This window comes from Mugil cephalus, chromosome 12 (assembly GCF_022458985.1).
Source record: "Mugil cephalus isolate CIBA_MC_2020 chromosome 12, CIBA_Mcephalus_1.1, whole genome shotgun sequence".
In the NCBI taxonomy this organism is placed as follows: Eukaryota; Metazoa; Chordata; class Actinopteri; order Mugiliformes; family Mugilidae; genus Mugil; species Mugil cephalus.
In genome coordinates, this window is record NC_061781.1 from 22788450 (window position 1) to 22812018 (window position 23569).

The 23569-nt window shown below is 39.1% G+C and overlaps 1 protein-coding gene across 2 annotated transcripts; it reads left to right on the forward strand.

Moving 5' to 3' along the window:
- The first annotated feature begins 2237 nt into the window (after nucleotides 1–2237).
- On the forward strand, nucleotides 2238–23500 carry il1rl1 (interleukin 1 receptor-like 1). Of its 2 annotated transcripts, XM_047599995.1 has the most exons (18): nucleotides 2238–2272; nucleotides 5048–5114; nucleotides 5542–5788; nucleotides 5900–6089; nucleotides 9768–9918; nucleotides 10466–10528; nucleotides 10818–10944; nucleotides 11671–11819; nucleotides 14101–14347; nucleotides 14459–14648; nucleotides 15215–15365; nucleotides 15873–15935; nucleotides 16235–16361; nucleotides 17820–17968; nucleotides 18063–18200; nucleotides 20506–20670; nucleotides 21006–21157; nucleotides 22436–23500. In XM_047599995.1, exons 2-18 carry the CDS (start codon nucleotides 5051–5053, stop codon nucleotides 22682–22684), a joined length of 2622 nt encoding a protein of 873 aa, XP_047455951.1. In that variant the 5' UTR covers nucleotides 2238–2272; nucleotides 5048–5050; the 3' UTR covers nucleotides 22685–23500. The 2 variants fall into 2 exon arrangements, with proteins under 2 accessions (XP_047455951.1, XP_047455952.1); XM_047599996.1 differs by lacking the exon at nucleotides 2238–2272 and having other exon boundaries at nucleotides 2291–5114; nucleotides 14107–14347.
- The last annotated feature ends 69 nt before the right edge of the window (nucleotides 23501–23569 follow it).

Sequence of the window (23569 nt, forward strand, 5' to 3'; positions counted from 1 at the left end):
CCCATCTACCGAAGGCCAGCCGGGTAGAAACAGAGAAGAGAGAACAAAGAAGAGCAGGAGAAACAAGATAAAGAAACGTCTGTCATCGATACATACATCAGACTATAGGAGACATGTAGCATCTAATAATACAGGATATAGCTGATGATCTGATGTGACAGTTTGAGAGTAGGCAGGTTGGAGAATTGCTCATCCAGGTAGGAGTGGATAACTTCAGGAGGCCATAAAGACTGTTTGAATGTCTGAAGAAAAACTAAAAGAAGACTTTGGAGCAACCTCGTCAAAGTCCTGACCTAAATCCTATTGAGATCCTGTGGCATGACCTTAAAAAGATAGTTCATGCTGAAAAACCCTTTACCTTTGCCTTTACTTGTGTTATATTTGTCTTATATTTAAATTTGTTCGATGATGTGAGACATTTAGGAGTGACAAACATGCAAAAATCAGGAAGTGTGCAGTTTTTCATTTTAATATCTTTCATATCTGTGTCTATGTGACTGACCACTGAATTTCACACGGGATAAACAAAGTATCTATCTATTACAGCTGACAGACCCAACAGTATGCATGCAGAGCGAACTGGGTCATTCTGTTGGACCAGACTCAGTCAAATATAGCATGACTGAGAGCACTGAGAGCTTATAAGTGGAAGCTTCATGGTTCAGGTCAAGGTAATAGTTTGACAGAAGTGGTGTACAAGTATTTTATGGATACAGGACGTGGGTTAGTAGTCGCGCATCATTATTATTATTATTGTTATGAACCTCACAATAATCCCATCACACTGCTTGATGGAGTTATCAGGAAGCACTCACAGATATGTGCCATTCAAAGTGGTCTGGGAAATCCAAAGACATGTTGCATTTCTGGAACAGGATCCTAAAAAATACATGGGCGGGTTGGAGGGAAGCTCCTCTCATGCTCTTTGCAATAATTCCAAGATACTGAGTGACTTCTCTGGCAAGACCACTATGCCCATTTTAGTTTGAATTTATTTTTCATTTTAAACTTAACAGTTTGAGTGAAGGGCCAAATATCAGGAGAAAAGAAAAACGGACAAGTTTGGTAGAATTTGTAAGGCTCCTTCCTTTGGTTTAATTACAGCAGCATGAAAGCTGCACATACGTGCAATGATCTGAACTCTCCTCTGAGGCTGAGGTTGGTTGACTTTGGAGTAAAGTCCATGGCAGTCAGGTCTCATTGCATGAACAACTCTTTGACCGGAACAAAAACATCCAAGAAAGTCGGTCGCAGAAGAAGAAGAAGGTAAACAGAGCTGGTAGAAGAACCGTCTGAGGGATAGCGCCATCTTAGCTGGACCAGAAGTAGCGTGCACATTATGTACAAGATTAAAAAAGATGTACTATTGTTTGAAATGCTGGTCTGCCGCAAGAACGACAGGTGATAGGTTAACCGGAAAGGGGGCCATATTAACCCGCTGAAAAGACACATATCGCCACCTAGTGTGGAGGAGGAGGAGGAGGACATGTTCTATATATTCCTAACAGCCACATTTGAGAAGAATCAAACTTTTCCATGACATTCCATAATTAAAAGTTTCAATGCTGTTTAGAAAGCAGCGTACGGTATGTGGCAAGTCAGGCAAATTAAGTAAGAGCCATGATGCAGCCCTTTTTTTCTTGGTTTGCATAATTTCCATGTTTTGACCCACTTGTTGCCATGGGAACAACAACACATAACCAACTCAAACCAAGTATCATTGGCTCCAAGCTGGTGTGGATGAAAACATATGTAAATAATACATGATCCCATGTGAAAGCACTTGGACATGCCTGGAGCAGAACCTTGACAACCATATCTCATGATGCACTTGGAATAAGTTAAATTTGAACACTAACTTTACACTAACTGTAAATTAGCTCAGTGTGAAAGAATCAAAATCAGATACCCTAAGCTGCTGAAGCATTCCTACACAGTTTATATAATATTAGTGTGGTATGGATATAGTTCACATAGGTGAACAAGGAGCTTTCCATTCTTGCATTTGTATTGGTAACCATGGCTCATTCATTAATGTGTCTTAATGAATGAGTCATTATTTGGGGACAGGTTCAACCACTTAGTTGAGACTGCATGTGTGTGTGTGTGTGTGTGTGCATGTGTGTGTGTGTGTCTGTGTGTGAGGGGGTGTGTCTGTGTGGTGTGGGTGATTCCATTCACAAATAGAGGAGACAGTATAAAAACTCAAGTAGGAGTACAGCGCTGCTAGACTTTTACTGAATCCACCGCTATCAACAGACACTTCTGTGAGGTAAGCGCACATTTTCATTTTCATTTTACGCCGATGATCTCTTGAGACTGCACTGACTGACTAAAGCCTATTCAGTGAAGATCAGCCCTCCTTCCTTTACTTGGAGCACTGTGTGTATTTGTCTGTTTTGTCTGTTCACCTTGGTAAAGTTACAGAAGTTGTGATATTTTGTCAATTAGACCTTAATGAATTAGACCTGCTCAGAAGATGTTATGATGTGTGAGAAGTAAAAGACATACAAAACCTATTTCATTTGAATGGGGTGATTTTAAGAATAGTGTAACTGCTTTACAGCAACTCAAGCAAATATTTGCAGTGCACTACTTCATGTAATAATAACAGAGTCTGTTCTGAAAGTGCTGTCATCAGGGAATATTTGTGTAACATACCGTTAGAGTTTATGGCACGACAGGAACTCATAAAGATTGAGTAACACAGTGGAAAACATACACAAAGACAGACTTTGAGGAATAAATTAGATTTTTGTTTAAATATTTCCACATTGTGTATGCAAAGCAGCTGCAGCTTGGTGAAAGCTATAAATATTTTACAGTAAACAAAAGAATGTGAGAGTGTAAAAGCTCTTTGTGTTGATTCTCCAAGAGCGTTATTCAACTCTGTGGTGCTCCGGAGCGATTTGGTCCACAAATGGCAAACCCGCATCTCGGTTTTAACTCACAGGAAAGGAATGCTTCTATCCTAAATATTATTTTATTATAACGGAACACAGCTACAAGCATGAGTTTAAAACTTGAACATGAGACTCTTTCTGAAATAAATAAATTGAATAGGTGGAACGAGAATGAGAGTTTGAAAAACGTACACAAAGGCCGACTGTGTGTGAATTCTGTATAAATAGCATCTGCACAAGGTCCAAACTAGTGACCGACCGATTATCGGTCACCGATATATCGGGGCCCGATATGACGGCTCCAGTTCTATCGGGGGTTCTATCATATCGGTGAAATGTTGCGCCGATAAAAAAAACTTAGTGTGACGAGTCACGGCAAGTTCATGAAATAAGTAACTGTAAACATGAAAACATCACTGGAACAACAATTATAGTCCAAAGTGTCCCTGGCCAAAATCTCTGGTGTAAAATAACTGCGAGGCAACTTTGCTATATCATCACAGATTTAGTTTAACCCCGAAGGGTTACAGTTTAATATATGCTAAAAGGATTTAACCAAGAAAGCTCTAGTCTCCCCGACACGACGCGGGATCACTTATATTTTATCGTCGTCATTTTTGGCATGGTTTGATTGTGTGTGGTTTATGGAGGGGATGAAAGAACAACGTATTTTTGGGCATGCATTGGTGACCTGGGAATTGTTTCTCAGTAAATTAGAAAAACCTTTCCTATCATTCCCCTTTTCCGTGCATGATTGAAGGAGATTGGCTCGCATCCACGTTCCACTCCCTCCTGCACTGAAAAGTCCCCTTAGGTTACATAAACCAGCCTGGGTGTGTACAACCACTGCATCAACTCGCATCTATTTAAACTCTGTCACTTTGCTTCGTCTCCACTGGCCCGGCGCTTCCTTACTCCTCCCACATCTGTCCCCATGGAGATGGTTTGTCAGCACAGTAGGCAACATTCATGAGGACGAGAGATGCAACCTGTTGGGTGCCAATGCAGAGAAGCTGTGTTACAACCTGCCCCTCACTGACTTCAAGCATTAGACACTGACTGACTGACTGAGATTGATTTAGACTGATTTAGATTGACTTATTTATTTTTATTTATTTATTTATTGAAAGTTCTGCTATATAATTTAATCTTTGTTTGCCAATCTGCACTTTTTGTAAGACTCTAAGTTCAAATGTTACTTGTCATTTTAAAAAAGTCTGTTTAATGTTAAAAGTCTTAAATAAAGACATTGATTAAAGAAAGCATCTGTCTGTACTACTGTCACTGTGACTGTACTATTACATAATCATATTGGTGCAAAATCTATGCTCAATCGGCCTGTTTTCATTCCAGCTCAAAAACTAACTATATCGGTTGCATATTGGCTATCGGTGTTTGCACCTCCTCTAATATCGGCTATTGTTATCGGGCCAAAAAATCCCTACTGGTCGGACACTAGTCCAAACAAAACGGTAATAGCACACACTGTAGGACTCCTAATACTGCTGATATCTCATGTAAATATTTTTATTTCAATTTTCAGAGTTAAACCGCATTGTTGTCAGTGTCTGCTGAGCCCAGAGTCGTATCAGAGGAGCCCACTGTGCAGAAGGAGAGATCCTTCTTTTGATACTGTTACCACTTAATCCACTCTGTGCTCTTACAACCAATGATGCATGTCTATGACAGGCAATTCCTCACTGACAGAAGACTGCAACAGTAAATGTCCTGCAATCAAACTAAGACTGAATTGCATTTGTAGTTAATGCTCCTGATTGTTTCTATAAAAAGAATAAATACAGTTACAAAACAGTAAGTTTACATTTTATTTATTTGTATTCCACCTGCCACTTTTCAATTCTAAGTATTGATAATGGCAACAACCAATGACAGATGTTTAAATATGCAAGTAAAATGTGTATGAAGCAATCTAATCAGATAATCACACATCCTGCTTACAGACAGTCCTCCAGCACATTCTCCGAAACATCCTGTGTGTGGCTTTTAATACATTTCCTATTTATATCACTCTGCATGCAGTTTCAGGTTTTCGTGCTGTGGCAGACGTTGGTCTGTGAGTTTGACTCAAAGGTCTGATAGAATATGAAACCCACAACATTTAACTTGTACTTTGTCTCGCTCAGCTAATGGACGCTTCCCGACTTCTCTTCCACACTGCTGTGGTGATATGTATATCTGGAGGAATATCAGGTAGTGTATGTATTATTATATAGTCTATACTCTGACCAGCCACAACATTAAAACCACTGACAGGAAATGTAAATAGCATTGACCATCTTGTGACAATTCAATGTTCTGCTGGGAAACTTTTGGACCTGGCATTAATGTGGATGTTACTTTGACATGTATCACCCACTTAGACTTAGAGATAATGTTATGCCTGATCAATGTAAGTCTTGATATGTTTATATTCATTAGGATGCATGAGCCTGCAGCACAGACAAGCTAGAGAGGTCTGGCTTGGTTCATTTTATTCCTTGCACACGTTACATTTGAGTGTGACACCTGATGCATTACTCAGTGGAAGAGATTCAATGACTATAAAACTAAAATTTATCTTCACCCACATCTGCAATGTGCAATTAACTTTTTGTATTTCTATCATCATCTCTCTCAGCTTCAGAGCCAACCGTATCAGAATGTGATCCGTTCAACACGGATCTCCGCAGGCTTCTTGAAGGAGAAGCGCTTCATTTTCAACCTTATGGTCTGTCCAAAGCCTCTGATAGAGAGTTCACATGGTACAAAAATGGCTCACAGATTTGGGACATTTCCTCCAACGAGACAGAGAGGATACATTACCATGGAAAAGCACTCTTTTTCTTAAACGTCCTCTCTGATGATGCTGGCATTTACTTTGCCCAGTAAGAATTTTCTTTAACAGTCGGCATCCAAAGCACATTCAACTTTATGTCATGGGCTGAGGTATTAAACTGACTGGTGAATATAACCTCCATGTATTGCTTCCTTTCTAGGCAAATTACACCATCAGGAGAAAGGTACATCTATTGTCTGAAACTCGAAATCTTCAACTCAAGCTATAAAGGGAATGACATTCTCAATTTCGGAAGTATCAAAAACTCTGACCAGAACAAAAGAGTCCCATGTCCAGAACCCATCACAACCACATGCACAAAGTTTAAGGGGAACTTCACCTGGTACAAGGTAAGACCATCTATGATTATAGGGACACCTACTGTGAATAGCACAGGGTTTTGAAAGAAAACATATTATTGTAATTTTTAATTATACAATGTGCAAATGTATTCTCATGTCAGTCTACACCGATCAGCGAGATCAGGCGAACTTGAGTCCATTTCAGAAAGAGCGGCAATATAAACTTAGAGTTGGTTACCATGGTAACTGATTCTGTGAGCCTAACCTGGTGGCCAGCAGGTTTTCTTCAGTGAACCTCGAGTTTCTCTCTGGCTCCGCCCCCTGACAGAGTTTCAGTTCCTCAATTCATTCATAAAAGCAAGTTATAGCAGCGTCTCTCCATCGCCTACACAGGAAGACGAACATCTGCCATCCACCACGGCATGTGCATTTGTGGAAAATCCCATCGATGAAGTTTGCCAATAAAAAACCCCTTTTAGATAATTTTTCCATTTACAGACGCATTTCTTCTTGAACGTTATCGTTTCACTTACATTCACAACCTCATCCGTGCCAACATCGCTAATGTTACCAACCGTGGTCACGCTCTCACATCCAAACAGATACTATGCATTGCTGCCTTTGGCAGTTTTCTATTTAATATCGGTGATGCCGAGCACATCAGTAAGGCAAGTGCCTTTCCCACAGTGAAGACAGTGGGCCTGGCTTTAAAACCTCTCTCTTGGGCATCTTTGTGGCTTTCCCTGGCCACAAACCATCAGAGTCATTAAGGAGGAGTTCCACAGGATTGATGCAGAAATAATGTAGAAATGTTTAAATGAATTGATTATACTCTTGTTGCATTTCCTTTTTGTCTTAAAATGTGCTCTAGCTCACTATAGAGGGTATTCATTGACGTCACTTCCACCAGGAGCCACGCCCCCTGAGTGGCAAAAACATGTTGAAATGTATCAGTAAATACAATGAAACCTGGAAAAATTAAGATTATAAAATCGAATTAAGGACAACTGGACTCAACAATGATCCATACGAAGTAGTGTGGATTTGGAAAAGTGGATTAGCCTCAGTTTCACTTACTTTAAGTTAGTTTTAGGTTATTTCAGTTATGCTAAATGTAGCTAAATAAAAGATGCTAACGATAAGAGCTTTACTGCTCTTATCCCAAATATTCTGTTTATTGATTTATAGTGATTCATTGTTAGAACTGAAATAATTACTGTCGGTTGTAACTACGCCAGAACCAGGGCTTGACATTAACTTTTTTGTTCACCACCCACTGTGTCTAGGTGTTTTCCAAAGTTACTAATCACTCAGCCTTTTCACTAGCCACAGTTTTGTTGTTGGGAAATTACGGTCCTCATTGCAACGTGGGTTTGATTCCTGTCTTTCTTCAGTTGTCCCTATCTAATACAGGTGCAAAAGCCACAAACATATCTCTAAAAATAAAAGATTTACAAACTTTTTAAACATAAATGTCCTTTGTACACACATATCAAGAAATGTTCAACACTGCAGGTCATTATCAAGTATTCAGCTGTGACAAGGTTCTGCGTCGGCCTAAAGCTCCATTTATATGAAAATATAGTAGTAGTAGAAATTATAGTAGTAAAAAGTGCGGTTTCTTTGTCACATATTGCCTGCCTAGGATACGGCTTACAACTAAATTATAGCCTCTCTTACCCGTTCTGCTCTATTTTCTTTTCTTTTCTCCTTCTTTTCCGGGAACCTGTTATTCTTCAGCCACATATCCAGCGTTTGGACTCTCCAAATAATTTAAATGTTATATTCGGAAAATTTTCCTAAGTGAGTTCAAGCTGTGTGTTGTTGGTTGTACTCTCCATACACCCATGTCCCTCTCTCTCACGTGTACATACGACGTGCACGCCGCTGCCTCGTCATACTGTGCTGCAGATGAGAGATGTGCATGTGGAGCGACTAAAACCTTATAAACCATTATAAAGTCATACATGACTTAAACAGGCTTTAATATTAGTCATATTTCAGAAAAACGCCCACGCTTGTTTGGTTAACACAATTAGTTAATCGGAGCACAATGAAATGAAAGATTGAGAAACATTGTGAATCTGTTGCCGTCAGCTTGCTAAGAACAAGCTAATGACAGCTGTCTGTGGGTCCTGTTCATCTTGCCACAAATCACAAAAACTTCTAGCTGAGTCAAACCAGCCCCAAACCGCATCTAACATATCACTCAATTAGCTCAGTTTAAGTGGAAATTTTAATTTGTTTCCAGATATTGACTTCATTCTACAGACACATGAACCCATGTTGGCAATAATTTGTTTAAAGAAATGGCAATTGGGACAGAATAGAGACACCATTTGTGAAGTGGTAATATTTCAAGTAACAAACACTTATTCATTTGTCATTTAACCAGCATCATGTACAGTAGCCTATGTGGGGAAATCACAGTGCTGTGGAAGCAGAACACTTTGGCTACTTATTGTGTTGTTGATCTAATGCTGGTGATTTGTCCATAAATATGTTAGCTGTGGATCATTTAGCAGAAAAATTGTAATCCTTAAACTGATGTTCAGTGATGCCTTTGACTCTGAGTTCTGTTGAAATGGAAATCACCTGGATATTTTGGTTCATTCTTCTGTTGTTGGTAAAAGAAAAAGTTATGTTGTGAACCCCTGTGTGGGGTATTGTGAGTATAATCCAATCCATAGTATTGATAGTGATAATTGATAGTCTAAAGCTTCTTGCTTTTGCTCTCAAATCGCAACAAATGGCTGCATTTAAATTTATGATGCTCAAAAAAATTCTGCAGGGGGAAAACCCCTGGAACCCAAAGTAGAGGGTGATCCTTGCCACACCTTGTCCAAAACTGATGCCACTGTTGGCAGGTGTTAATGTCAAGCCCTGTCCAAAACAACAGCATCCACACACTTATCTGGCAGCCCTCCAGAGCGTAACTTAAAAAGTAACTTAAGGTATGACTTCATTGGAAAAAATACAGCATAAATTAATATTACCTGACACTAAATGTGAACCACAACACTAGGTTTCTGTGCCTGGATTCCAGTTGTTTCTTAGTAATTCAGTGATCTATTTACTTCTCTTTTCTTTGGCAGATATCTGTAAAAATATATCTCTGGAAGCTTTTCAGATCTGTTGGTTCAATCAATCGCACATCAGCTCCTTTTTTAAATTAATTTTACAATTTAGACGCTATTAAAGCCTATAATTAAAACTAATGCTACTAATCTCAATGTTCATTCGTCACTTTTTGCCACTCAGTGGCCGTGACCATAGAGACGTCACAAGCTGTGACATCACATGCATACCCTCTATAGAGAATCTCAAGCTCCATGTGGGTGAAATATAGTGACAGCCTTCTGTCCATTGTTTCCACGGTGATTCATCGGATTGGGGCTCCACTGGTGATGGCTTTTTATGGTTGTGGGGTTAGTGTGGAATTCTGAGTGAAGATCCCAAACTGATCAAATATCTGTGGGATGATCAGAGGCCCCTCCCCTCAACCCATAGGGCCACTACGACCACTAACAACACCACAGGACACCCTCAGAAAAGCCATGTCCATTCTTTGATGAGTCACAGCTGTTTTGGAGGCACAGGGGAGACCCATATAATAGTAGGAATGTGGTCATTATGTTATGCCTGATCGGTGTATACTTCACTTGTTTATTTTTGCCTCTTCAAATCATCCTTCCCTCCTGTCATTTGTGGTCTCTCTTGCTATAGGACCTACAGATCCTTCCAGATGAGCATAAATCTGACCTGTGGGTGTACAACACCAGCAAAACTCATGAGGGCATCTACACCTGTGTTTGTTCCTGGACTTACAATCACAATATCTACCACTCATCTGGCTCCAGGAGGCTCATAGCTCTAGGTGAGAGAGCAGCTTCAGGATTCTTACTGCATAAGCTTTCAGCTGGGAGTGTGTGGGAATCTAAAGAAGTAAAGGATCGACGTGCATCCTGGTGGGGCTTGTTCTGAATGGACATATAATTCAAACTTCAAAGTTTTGTTGCAATAGTTTGAAGATTAGATCCATCTTTAACATAACTGTACTGGGGATGTTTATGTATAAAAGAAAATGTTATTTTGCAGGTCAACGCAAATGAAAACAGTGCAGTCTTTTTGCAGCTTTGGACACTTGCTTTAAAAGCTCTATGATACGGAAGGAGAAGCTTAGACTAACTTTATATTTTCTTTCATGCTTTTTCTAATGAAAATTATTTTTGGTTTTAGGAGAATTTATATGCAAAACTCATTATGGGCTGATTCCAACCATCCGTTGGTGTTTTAGAAAGCTATGCTCGCTAATAAGAACATAAAGTCCTTTTAAATTACTTGGAGGAAAGCATATCTGGAGCAGATTGTTTTTACAGATTTGTGTGTTCCTACATTCTTCACTTCTTTATCCTATTTTACAGAAAATTCCATCCCCAACAACGAAATCATCTCTCCAACCAGCAAGGAGCAGTTTGTTTTTCAAGGTAGCAAAGCTTCACCCTATAAGTTTCACTTCCATATATATTTACACTGTACCTGTGTGTTGAGTTGTTCAATGAAAGGAGTATTGCAAAGTGCAACAACCAGCCTGGGTCGTGAAAGTTAAACAAAAAAGATTTACAAAAAGCAAATTCATGATGAGAATACAGAGACAAACAGACATGGGAGACATAATACATCATCTGGAGAACATGGACATCAGATTGTTGTAACTTAGTGCTGCCATGTCGACTTCAGAACTGTCTGCTAAAGCTTTTTTTTTTTTTGTTATAGGCAGTGAGCTCAAGCTGAATTGCTCAGTTTTCTGTGGGACCAATGTGAAGTCTGAGTGTTCTGCCAAGTGGTATGTTAAAAATGAAGAGTTAAAACCAACGGATGGATACAATCTAACCACTGAACGGTAAGACAGATTAAAAGCACACAGACCGTGACTGTTACTACTTATTACTCATATAAATATAACATTATGACCACGGACAAGAAAAGTAAATAACATCAACCATCTTGTGACAATTCAATGTTCTGCTGGGAACCTTCTGGATCAGGCATTCATTCATGTGGATGTTATTAGTCATGTCCCATCGACCTCACAGCGATGACACTCAAAATACAGCCTGAAACAGTAACATCTGAAAAAAAACAAAACAAACAAACAAAAAAACACAAAAAACAGCAGAAGATGTCGCTCAGTTTGGGATCTAGTGAATTTGGAGGCCAGGTCAAGTATCTGTGGGATGATGCACAGAATTCCAAAAACCCTCACTAATAACATCCTGTTACCAGACACAACAGGACACCCTCAGAAGGCCCATGTCTATTCTCTGATGAGTCATAACACTTCTAGAGGCACAAGGGAGAACTACACAATATTAGGAAAGTGGTCATAATGTTATGCCTGATCAGTGTAGGCGTGCACTCACACTTAACACTGATCAACTGAACAGGACACATGATTTGTCTGATATTTTGTTTCTGGATAAGCAAAACAGTGTGAGCAGTTTGGTTGGACACTAGCACAAAAGGCTTTATATATATTTATTTATTTTAACTTTGCTGTTCACTGCTTGTAATCATAAGTAAATTTGCCTGTTTTCTTCAATTAATCAAATACTGTGTGTTTTGTCAGAGTCATTGAAGACCCCTCAAAGAGAACCATCAGCACAACCATCCTGACCATTAACAAAGTGTCTCCTAAGGATTTCCACTCTGAGTTCAATTGTGTCGGAGAAACCATTGACAAAGTATCAACGTTCACTTTAACTTTAAAGCCAAAAGGTCAGTCTTCATAGGTTTGACCAGGTCGGAATTCAGCTGCACAGACAATACACTGTACACACAGACCATCTTTAACTTTGTGTTTTCTAGAATCAGTGGTCCCACTGGTCATCAGAGTTGTGTTTGTGTTGATGTTCTTTGTGTTTGCTATCATGCCGATCAAGTGCTTTGCCATCGAACTTGCCCTCTTCTTCTTCGGACATTTGCATTAAAAGCTGTATATAATAAGAAAGGAGCAGTTGAGACTAACTTGCTTACAGGAGAATGTGTATGAAAAAACCTCATTATGGGCTGATTCAAACTGAAACAATCCGTCAGTGAGCGCTATGCTTGCTAATAACAACATTGTGTTACCAGACCCCACAGGAAGGTCTGTGTCTATTCTCTGATTTACAACTGTTTTGAGGTTACGAGGGAGACCTACACAATATCATACAACAAGTTGTTCCAAACAAGCAATCTGATTGGTCAATAAGATATTTAGAACGTGCTCAAATCAGCATTACAGCGCGGCTGACTCATCACTAAAAATACTGCTCCACCATCTCCACACTGTCACGTCCTGAAAATCTATAACATGTAAACAAATACGAATAAGTCCACTGTAAGTCAACTTCAATAAAGTTATACATGTCAATTTACAATGTCAGCTTTCTTTAATAAATATTCTGTGTTACGAATCTGTTATACCGCCTTGTTAATACAGGTGTAACTCATTTGTGTGCAGCACGTCGGAGATCAAACAGTTCAGTGAGCGCAGAGAAAATATTTCTACAGGCTAAAGGTGGACTAATATGGACTGGAGAGGAATATTCCGTTAAATAAAAACATGATGTTCATGTTGGAAATTATTCCATCGATCTTTGTTCAATACATTTTGACTTTTGGACTTTGCAACTCTGTGGAGTTACTGGAAATGTTTGGGTCGTCAGCTGTTCCGGTGAGTCCGTCAGTGCGTTTACATGCACGTGAAAAAAAAAACAAATTATTGTCTTAATCGGACTATAACAGGAGAATTTAAGTGCATGTAAACACGTTAATCCGATTAAAATCAGAGTTCTCACTGTCCGATTGAGACACCCAGATAATGCGACTGAATCGGACTTTTCAATTGGATAATGCGAGTGCGCATGCTCCAGGACCGCTGCGCTGGCGTGTGGCCCCGGAACAAAAACGTCCAAGAAAGCCGGGCATAGAAGAAGAAGAAGAGAAACAGAGCCATCTGAGAGATAGCGCGGATCTCACCTGCACCAGAAATAGCGCAAACATTACGTAAAAGATTAAAAAATATACTAATATTCGTCTGGTTGTTGTTTGAGATGCTGGTCTGTCGCATGAACGACTTTAGTTTATTATATCACGTAATAGATCAACCCGGAAATCGGGCCATATTAACGTGGTATTAACCCGCTGAAAAGATACGTATCGCCACCTAGTGTGGAAGAGGAGAACAGTTATTGGATTTTCTTGCGCTGCATGTAAACTGGGACAAGGACTGTAGCGAGAAAGTCGAATTTTGAGCATAGCTCGATTAAGCTCTGCATGTAAACGCACTGCGTGATACGACGCAGGCTTCAAAATAAACGTGAAATTAGGAGGCCAGTCTTTCCATGAAAAAATATATTTTTCAGCAGACATGTTAGTCACTACAAGACTAAACTAACAAAGCAGTTTAGTGTTTATATGTGCGCTATTTATTCAGTTTGGGCAACTCCACGATCTCCATAAACTTTGACGGTACTAGAAAGTTTATCCGTTGCTAGGTCGTTACTGAGGCTCGGGCTACTTGCTGAAGTAGTAAACTGTGTTCAATTACACATAGGAGTCTACAGCGGTGACTGATTGTTTTCCAAGTATTAGTCAGGCCCCATTTATTTCCATGGGAACAGGAAGCACACTCGCCAAAAACTTAAAATTTTGAGAGCAAAATGTCCATCAACATGAACATATATTTAATTATGCGCTTTATTTTGTTGGTAATTGTTGTGAATCTAAATATTGATTATAATATTGCTTAATCAGGAGGGTGGTCATAATGTTATGCCTGATCAATGTAAGTCTTGATATGTTTATATTCATTAGGATGCATGAGCCTGCAGCACAGACAAGCTAGAGAGGTCTGGCTTGGTTCATTTTATTCCTTGCACACGTTACATTTGAGTGTGACACCTGATGCATTACTCAGTGGAAGAGGTTCAATGACTATAAAACTAAAATTTATCTTCACCCACATCTGCAATGTGCAATTAACTTTTTGTATTTCTATCATCATCTCTCTCAGCTTCAGAGCCAACCGTATCAGAATGTGATCCGTTCAACACGGATCTCCACAGGCTTCTTGAAGGAGAAGCGCTTCATTTTCAACTTTTCGGTCTGTCCAAAGCGTCTGACAGAGAGTTCACATGGTACAAAAATGGCTCACAGATTTGGGACATTTCCTCCAACGAGACAGAGAGGATACATTACCATGGAAAAGCACTCTTTTTCTTAAACGTCCTCTCTGATGATGCTGGCATTTACTTTGCCCAGTAAGAATTTTCTTTAACAGTCGGCATCCAAAGCACATTCAACTTTATGTCATGGGCTGAGGTATTAAACTGACTGGTGAATATAACCTCCATGTATTGCTTCCTTTCTAGGCAAATTACACCATCAGGAGAAAGGTACATCTATTGTCTGAAACTCGAAATCTTCAACTCAAGCTATAAAGGGAATGACATTCTCAATTTCGGAAGTATCAAAAACTCTGACCAGAACAAAAGAGTCCCATGTCCAGAACCCATCACAACCACATGCACAAAGTTTAAGGGGAACTTCACCTGGTACAAGGTAAGGCCATCTATGATTATAGGGACACCTACTGTGAATAGCACAGGGTTTTGAAAGAAAACATATTATTGTAATGTTTAATTATACAATGTGCAAATGTATTCTCATGTAAGTCCGATAAGCCACAACATTAAAACCACTGACAGAAGAAGTCAATAACATTTAAACCATTTTTGGACAATTCAGTGGTCTGCTGGGAAACGTTTGGGCCTGGTATTCGTGTGGATGTTACTTAGACATGCACCACCCACCTAGACCAGACCAGGCCCAGCAGGATGCAGCCTGACAGAGGCACAAACGCAAAACGAACAAAAAAGGGATGATCAGAGGCCCCTCCCCTCAACCCATAGGGCCACTACGACCACTAACAACACCACAGGACACCCTCAGAAAAGCCATGTCCATTCTTTGATGAGTCACAGCTGTTTTGGAGGCACAGGGGAGACCCATATAATAGTAGGAATGTGGTCATTATGTTATGCCTGATCGGTGTATACTTCACTTGTTTATTTTTGCCTCTTCAAATCATCCTTCCCTCCTGTCATTTGTGGTCTCTCTTGCTATAGGACCTACAGCTCCTTCCAGATGAGCATAAATCTGACCTGTGGGTGCACAACACCAGCAAAACTCATGAGGGCATCTACACCTGTGTTTGTTCCTGGACTTACAATCACAATATCTACCACTCATCTGGCTCCAGGAGGCTCATAGCTCTAGGTGAGAGAGCAGCTTCAGGATTCTTACTGCATAAGCTTTCAGCTGGGAGTGTGTGGGAATCTAAAGAAGTAAAGGATCGACGTGCATCCTGGTGGGGCTTGTTCTGAATGGACATTTAATTCAAACTTAGACAAAGTTTTGTTGCAATAGTTTGAAGATTAGATCCATCTCTAACAAAACTGTACTGGGGATGTTTTTGTATTAAAGAAAATGTTATTTTGCAGGTCAACGCAAATGAAAACAGTGCAGTATTTTTGCAGCTTTGGACATTTGCATTAAAATCCGTATGATAAAGAAGGAGCAGCGGAGACCAACTTTAGATTTTCTTTCATGCTTTTTCTATAGAAAATGGGCTGATTCCAACCATCCGTTGGTGTTTTAGAAAGCTATGCTCGCTAATAAGAACATAAAGTCCTTTTAAATTACTTGGAGGAAAGCATATCTGGAGCAGATTGTTTTTACAGATTTGTGTGTTCCTACTCTTCACTACTTTATCCTATTTTACAGAAAATTCCATCCCCAACAACGAAATCATCTCTCCAACCAGCAAGGAGCAGTTTGTTTTTCAAGGTAGCAAAGCTTCACCCTATAAGTTTCACTTCCATATATATTTACACTGTACCTGTGTGTTGAGTTGTTCAATGAAAGGAGTATTGCAAAGTGCAACAACCAGCCTGGGTCGTGAAAGTTAAACAAAAAAGATTTACAAAAAGCAAATTCATGATGAGAATACAGAGACAAACAGACATGGGAGACATAATACATCATCTGGAGAACATGGACATCAGATTGTTGTAACTTGTGCTGCTATGTCGACTTGAACTTGTTGACTCGAACTGTCTGCTAAAGCTTTTTTTTTTTTGTTATAGGCAGTGAGCTCAAGCTAAATTGCTCAGTTTTCTGTGGGACTAATGTGAAGTCTGAGTGTTCTGCCAAGTGGTATGTTAAAAATAAAGAGTTAAAACCAACGGATGGATACAATCTAACCACTGAACGGTAAGACAGATTAAAAGCACACAGACCGTGACTGTTACTACTTATTACTCATATAAATATAACATTATGACCACGGACAAGAAAAGTAAATAACATCAACCATCTTGTGACAATTCAATGTTCTGCTGGGAACCTTCTGGATCAGGCATTCATTCATGTGGATGTTATTAGTCATGTCCCACCCACCTCACAGCGATGACACTCAAAATAAAGCCTGACACAGGAACAACTAAAAAAAAAAAAAAAACACGAAAAACAGCATGTCTATTCTCTGATGAGTGAGTCATATAGCTGTTATGTTTTTGCCTCCAAAACATAACAGTTTTGAGGCACAAGGGAGAACTACACAATTAGGGATGTACCAATCCGATATTTGTATCAGTATCAGTACCCATATTGATAAAAATTATAGATCAGGTATCGGTGACAATGAGCCAATCCATATCGGCCGATCTACTCAGTGTAATTCTATGCTGTGCGCTGTGAGTGACGACATACACAAGCAGCGTGCAGAAGCCCACAGTTTTCAAAATGGGGCGAACGAAAGCATCGGCTATTTGGAGCTATTACACATTACCTCAGCCAACAAACTCCACAGCCACATGCAATATCTGCAAAGTGAATGTTTCGAGGGGCGGTACTAAAATGTCAGGATATAATACAACAAACTTTATAAAGCCAGTGCTTCAGATGCTTTTGTAATGGATGTTTTAATTCCCATTTGCACTAAACTATATTAAGAGCTGATTGCTATTTATTGTGAAAGTCTACCAACCAAGCTAGTGAAGCTATTGTTTTTTTCTCAATTTCGGCTCCTTTATTTATTATTTTATATTTATTTTGTTTTACATTTGATTTTGAATCCCTAATTGCACTGACTGAACCAGTTACACTTGTTATATTTTTATGGTTAAGATTGTTTTACTGGTGCACAATTATTAAATAAATAAGTAATTCAGTACATTTATATCTGTTTATTTGTTTGTTTTTTTAAAAATAGGAAAGAAATGTTTAAGTCAAGTCTGATGTTGCCTTGCACAAAAGATTGATCCCAGTCTTTTCCACACAATGAAACTTACCGTTTGTTACCATAATTCCGCGCTGTTTTTCTGTATTGGATCGGATCGGTATCGGCCGATACTAAACATCCGATATCGTTATCGGTGGTGAAAAGGGCGGATTGCTGCAGCCCTATACACAATATTAGGAAAGTGGTCATAATGTTATGCCTGATCAGTGTAGGCGTGCACTCACACTTAACACTGATCAGCTGAACAGGACACATGATTTGTCTGATATTTTGTTTCTGGATAAGCAAAACAGTGTGAGCAGTTTGGTTGGACACTAGCACAAAAGGCTTTATATATATTTATTTATTTTAACTTTGCTGTTCACTGCTTGTAATCATCAGTAAATTTGCCTGTATTCTTCAATTAATCAAATACTGTGTTTTGTCAGAGTCATTGAAGACCCCTCAAAGAGAACCATCAGCACAACCATCCTGACCATTAAAAAAGTGTCTCCTAAGGATTTCCACTCTGAGTTCAATTGTGTCGGAGAAACCATTGACAAAGTATCAACGTTCACTTTAACTTTAAAGCCAAAAGGTCAGTCTTCATAGGTTTGACCAGGTCAGAATTCAGCTGCACAGACAATACACTGTACACACAGACCATCTTTAACTTTGTGTTTGTTTTCTAGAGTCAGTGGTCCCACTGGTCATCAGAGTTGTGTTTGTGTTGATGTTCTTTGTGTTTGCCACCATGGTGATCAAGTGCTTTGCCATCGACCTTGCCCTCTTCTTCAGAGCCTTCTGTCAACTAAATAGGCACAATAAAGGTAAATATGTTAAAATGTCAATTTTGTTGTTTTCAATCTGTACCCCACAATAGATGGGATTGCTCCTCTTTGTTTGTGTAAAGGTTAAATCAAAATGAGAATCAGCTTTATTGGCCAAGTATGTGTGCACATACAAGGAATTTGACTCACTTTGCTCAGTGGTACAGGAAAAATTTCTTCAATAAGCATTAAAAAAAAAAACTGTACAGCATAAAGAGTTATTGTGAGAATGGTCACACAATCTGTGACTGCTCAGAGTTCGTCAGAGCGTCAGCCCGGGGAAAGAATTTGACATAATGCAACACAAACTCTTATATGGATGTTTTTGCAGCTCATAAATAAACAAGGTGTTAAATATTGATTTTTCAGCAGGGCGAGGCTAGCTCTTAAATCAAGTGTCATTATGAGTTGCTAAAACATCCAAAAAAAAGTTTGCATTGCAACATGCCAAATTCTGCTTATTTGGAAGCAATTCCCAAAATGGGCACTTGAGGTTGGCTCCCAGTCGACCACCATGTTAAAACTTAACATCACCCCCACTAAAAACTCTCTATGGGCGACATCACACTGATCCATTACTATTTTTTGTTGTATTGCTATGCTAAACCATTTATTCTTTTAATGCACAGACAGGAGAACGGTGTCAATCTCCTAATTTTAGGTGATGAGAACTCTGCTCTCTGTTTGAACTTTCTTTTGTTAGGGAGCTGGAAGCTATAAGTTAGTTTTTCCAAACTGAATTTTAGTGCGAGTGTAAAGAGTGTTGTCATTTTGTCTCCAGTTTTAATTTCTACAATGTATAAGGGATTAGTAGGACCTAAGTATAAAAACTAAGCATCATCTTTGAACATCTTTGAAGTAGTAGCTGTCCAAAAAAATGGAAAAAATGTGTAGAATGCGTAAGTCCTGCTATTGTTATTGTTATTATCATACAGGTAAAGTTAAACTACTTCAAAGCTCCAGGCTGCACTCTTACCACCAGTCGCCATTTTTGTCTGCTCTCACTTGAATTATATCAGCTTCTATGCTCAAACTCTCACAGAGAAACATGTGAAAAAAAATCTGCATGAACAGTACCAATTTGGGTGAGCAAAAGGACAAGAGATGTGTAACCAGCAGTGGCGTCTTTGCATTAGGGGCTGGTGGAGCTGTGCAGGGGAGGATTATACACTTTTCTCAGTTTTCCAGTGTAAGTTAATAATAAATTCAATTCAAATTAATTGTCCACATCAATTTCCATTTGATGAACACAACTTCCTTCTGTAGACCCTTTCTGTAATTTAGTTGTGACCCTGACCTGCAGTGTTGTGAACTGCTGCGCGTGAATGCGCATGTACAGTGCCCACTTCGGTTTAGGCAGTGGGGTCTGAAGTTCAGGGCCCCAGAGTGCTTCTCATTGGCTGATTTGAAGCAAGGGGTGGGGACTGCACAGATCTCACCAGCTCGGCCAACATAGGTAATTCACGTTTCAATCAATTGAGTTGTCCATCTGGCTAGTGTGTGATTTGGGATTTTATCACCTGAGCAGAAGTTGGAGATAAAAGTTTTGGGAATACATCGACTGGAGGATTTAATCATTAGTCAAGAGTAAAAAGACAAAACTAGGTTCTTTCAACCAGGAGTGGTTGAAGCAGAAAAGTTGTCTAACCGGGAGCTCATCAAAATGGCACTGGGCGAGTCTAATTTATTTTTCTGGAATTGATAATGTAGTTTACATATTGTTTGAATTATAATGGAATTTATGTAATGCATAACTGGCAATACTTGTATGAGTGTGTGTGGGGGACAACCTCACAGAGCTGCTCACCTGTTTGTGGAGGTGAAATGCTGGTATAGGCTCCAGCAACCCCCATGACCCTAGTGAGGATAAACGGTAGTAGAAGATGAGATACTGTGTGTGGTGACTTTGTATATTGATTGCTGTGTATTGGGTTCACACGTTCACGCCATGAGCCGTGGATTGTTTTGTTTTGTTTTATTGTCGCATTATTGTTTCACCTTGATTATTGATTTGGCAGTCATCATTGGTACAGTGGTGTGGTAGTTAGCGCTGATGCCTTCCAGCTAGAATGTCTGCGTTCAGGTCCGACTTGGGCCTTTCTAGATGGCGTTTGCATCCTGCGTGAGTTTTTCTCTGGCTGCTATGTTTGTGTTGGGAGGGCTATGATTATGATCTCTGGGCTGCATTATAAGATTTTCCCAGGTGGCCCCACCAGAATTTCCAACCCCAAATCACCACTGGTAACCATTAAGTGATTTTCCTGTCATTTATCATTTTCCTTCAAAACACTTCAATGTTTTCCAGATTCAAGGATTTATGACGCATATGTGGTGTACCAGACAGAAAGCATGGACAAAGCTACAGAGGAGAAGCTCTCCGAGTTTGTCACAAAGATTTTGCCGTCTGTCCTCGAAGATAAGTGTGGATACCGGCTCTTCATCCAGGGGAGGGATGACATACCTGGAGAAGGTCGGCATTTGATTATGTTGAACATCTTATGATTACTAGTGTTTTTAAAAAAATAAAAAATAAATAAATATTACTTGGTGTATGAGAAAGCCTGCATATAAAACTTCGACTCACTCATTCTCAAATTTAATTGCCTCCAAATTGTTGTCTTGGAATTATTCATGACAAAATGATGTCCCGCTGGCAAGTCCCTTGTTTTCCTTCTTACACCCTTCTCTACGTGAATATCCATTTTCTCTTCACTCTTTGATCCGATTCCCTTTTGCAGACGGTGGTTTTTGTGCCAACAGCCATGAGTTATGTATAACATAAATATAACTGTCTGACTCCAACAGATCGTATGGAGCTGGTGGAGTACTCCATCAAGCAGAGCAGGAGGCTGATGGTCATCCTCACCCCAGGTTTGGGTTCTGGAACAGAGTCCATGTTTAAAGACCAGTGTCCCACCTCACAGGAAACCTCAGTTATTGGAGGGTTTGATTGGCAGGTAAGATGCTCAAGCTATCGCAGCTATCGTCAGAAATGAAACGCTGACTGATTCGATTCATTGGCGCCGCTTCATTCATTTTAAGGAGACACAAAATGGTTGCCGTTCCCTCGTGGCTTGACAGCGTTGCATAAGAATTTCTCAGAGACCTTTCGTCAGAGATGGGCGGATGAAGCCTTGTGAAGCTTCACTGGCTTCTTCTTCCTGGTTGTACCAAAAAAAGATTCAAAGCTTCAAAGAAAAGATACTACCAGTGACATCTAGTGGCCAGCTGCGATTATAGAAGTCACAAATCTCCTAATGTTTCACTCATCAATCAAGTCACTCTTAAGTGGTTGTGTCAACATTTTGAAATTTCAGTTGGCTGATTACTTGAAAATTGATTTAAATATCAGATATCTTTGCTGTGAAGTGAGATGACAAGTATTTCAACATCAGTGTTTTGGAGATATCATGGGAAGTTTAATTGGAAACCATTATTTAACCACCATTACAATGGTAATAATAACAAGGACACCCCTGGAAGTTTTTATTTATGAACAAGACGTGCTCAGTGGTATAATTCATTATTTCTCTCGTAACTCCTTTAAGCAGGGAGGGAACACCGAGCATTTTGAGTCTCCTTTTAATGAATGATGGGGTGCCAAAGTTTAGAAGAAACACTTCCGGTGTTTTATTGTGATGTATGAAGCTTCAAACATCGGTCACATGATCACAGAGCACAGCAAAAATCTGTCAAAATCCATTTGAGCCATTCAAGTAATAAATATTAAGAGGGCAACACATTCAAAAAGATTTAGTAGGTTTTTGTTTGTTTGTTTTTTTGTTAGAACTGGAATCAACTTACCTGTGAAGTTCGTGGCTGCTATAATTGCAGATGACAACTAGATGTCACTGTTAGTGCCTTGACTTTAAGGCTTTGAAGTTTTTTTTTGCCCACACCCTTGTGTCAGCCAGGTTAATTTTATTTAGGCCCACTGCAAAGTTTCTGGTGAAGTAGAACCCAAAACGAGACAGGCATAAGTATTCAAAGTAAAAATAGCAGTCTGTGATTTTTATGCAGACCTGAAATTCTTTCTGCGATCAAGAGGAAACAGAGAGTGATTATTAAAAAATAATTAAAATTAAATAAAAAGAAGATTATTACCAGAAGATAATCAGTAATTTTTGCACCAGTTAATACACTGACCTGAGCTTGTCTTTTGTTTAGTTTTTTTCTTGAGAATTGAACCTAAAAATCGAGCGAAGACTAAAATGCTACTTGTGTTAATTTTCTAGGTGGGGCTCCACCATGCACTAGTTCAGAGAGAGATGAATGTGATTCTGATCCAGCTGGGGGAACCTGGGCCACAAGGATACACATACCTGCCGCCTGGCTTGCAGCACCTGATTCGTAAGAGTGCCCCCATCAGGTGGCCTGAAGCTTCTAAAAGTGCCGCCTCATGGAACTCCCGTTTCTGGAAGAGGGTCAGATACCTGATGCCGGCTACACCTGCCAAAAAAGTTGCACATATAGCCCTTATCTGAAAAACATATATAATCTAATTACTCACATATTCAAGACTTCATGTTGGTTAAAATGAAACAAAATACAAATGTATGTATTGATGCGTAATAATGTACAATACTGAAGTATAATAATCCTTTTTCTTCCAGTACTGTATATTTATTAATAGTATTATATTGACATTATTATAATAATACAGAATATTTCTTTGCTTATTTATATAACAAAATGAAGATTATTCTAATAAAGGCACCATTATAGATAACTCTTCCAGAGTTATCTGTTATTTGTTACCTCAGGGGAATTCTAGCCCAATTCTAAAATAATCTAAGGCAGTTCCATAAATACAGACAGTATAGGATTTAAACACAATAGCAACACATCATGCACAGGTACATGATCCAAAATACCTCGACCCAAACTTGGATCATGCACATTTCGACGGCAATTTTTGTTTTAATTTCTTTTTAAAAAGAAATTATTTAAAAAAAAAAAAAAAAAGGTGTAGAAAATGTAAAAATATAATTCAGTGTAAATTTGTTTATTTATCAAATATTTTCACATAATTTTTTGACCAGATGTCATTTTTAAAATAGACTGTATTCAGTTATTTGTCATTGAAATGAAGATGTTCAGAAGTATGACAGCTGTTGGTCATAGTTTGTAACCAAGGTTCTATGCTGCATGTCTGTACATATCTTGATGTCTCTAGTCATTGTGTACACTTGAACACACGTACATTCAAAGATTCAAGGATTCGTATTGTGAACAGTTTGTATGGGATATACAGAAGAATCGAATAAAACAAAAATAAAATAAACAGCACCTACTCTGAACTTACTGCCTATGATCTTCTGGTTGAATGACAACTGCATGTTTTGCCTTGTGCTAGAACGACTGAACTA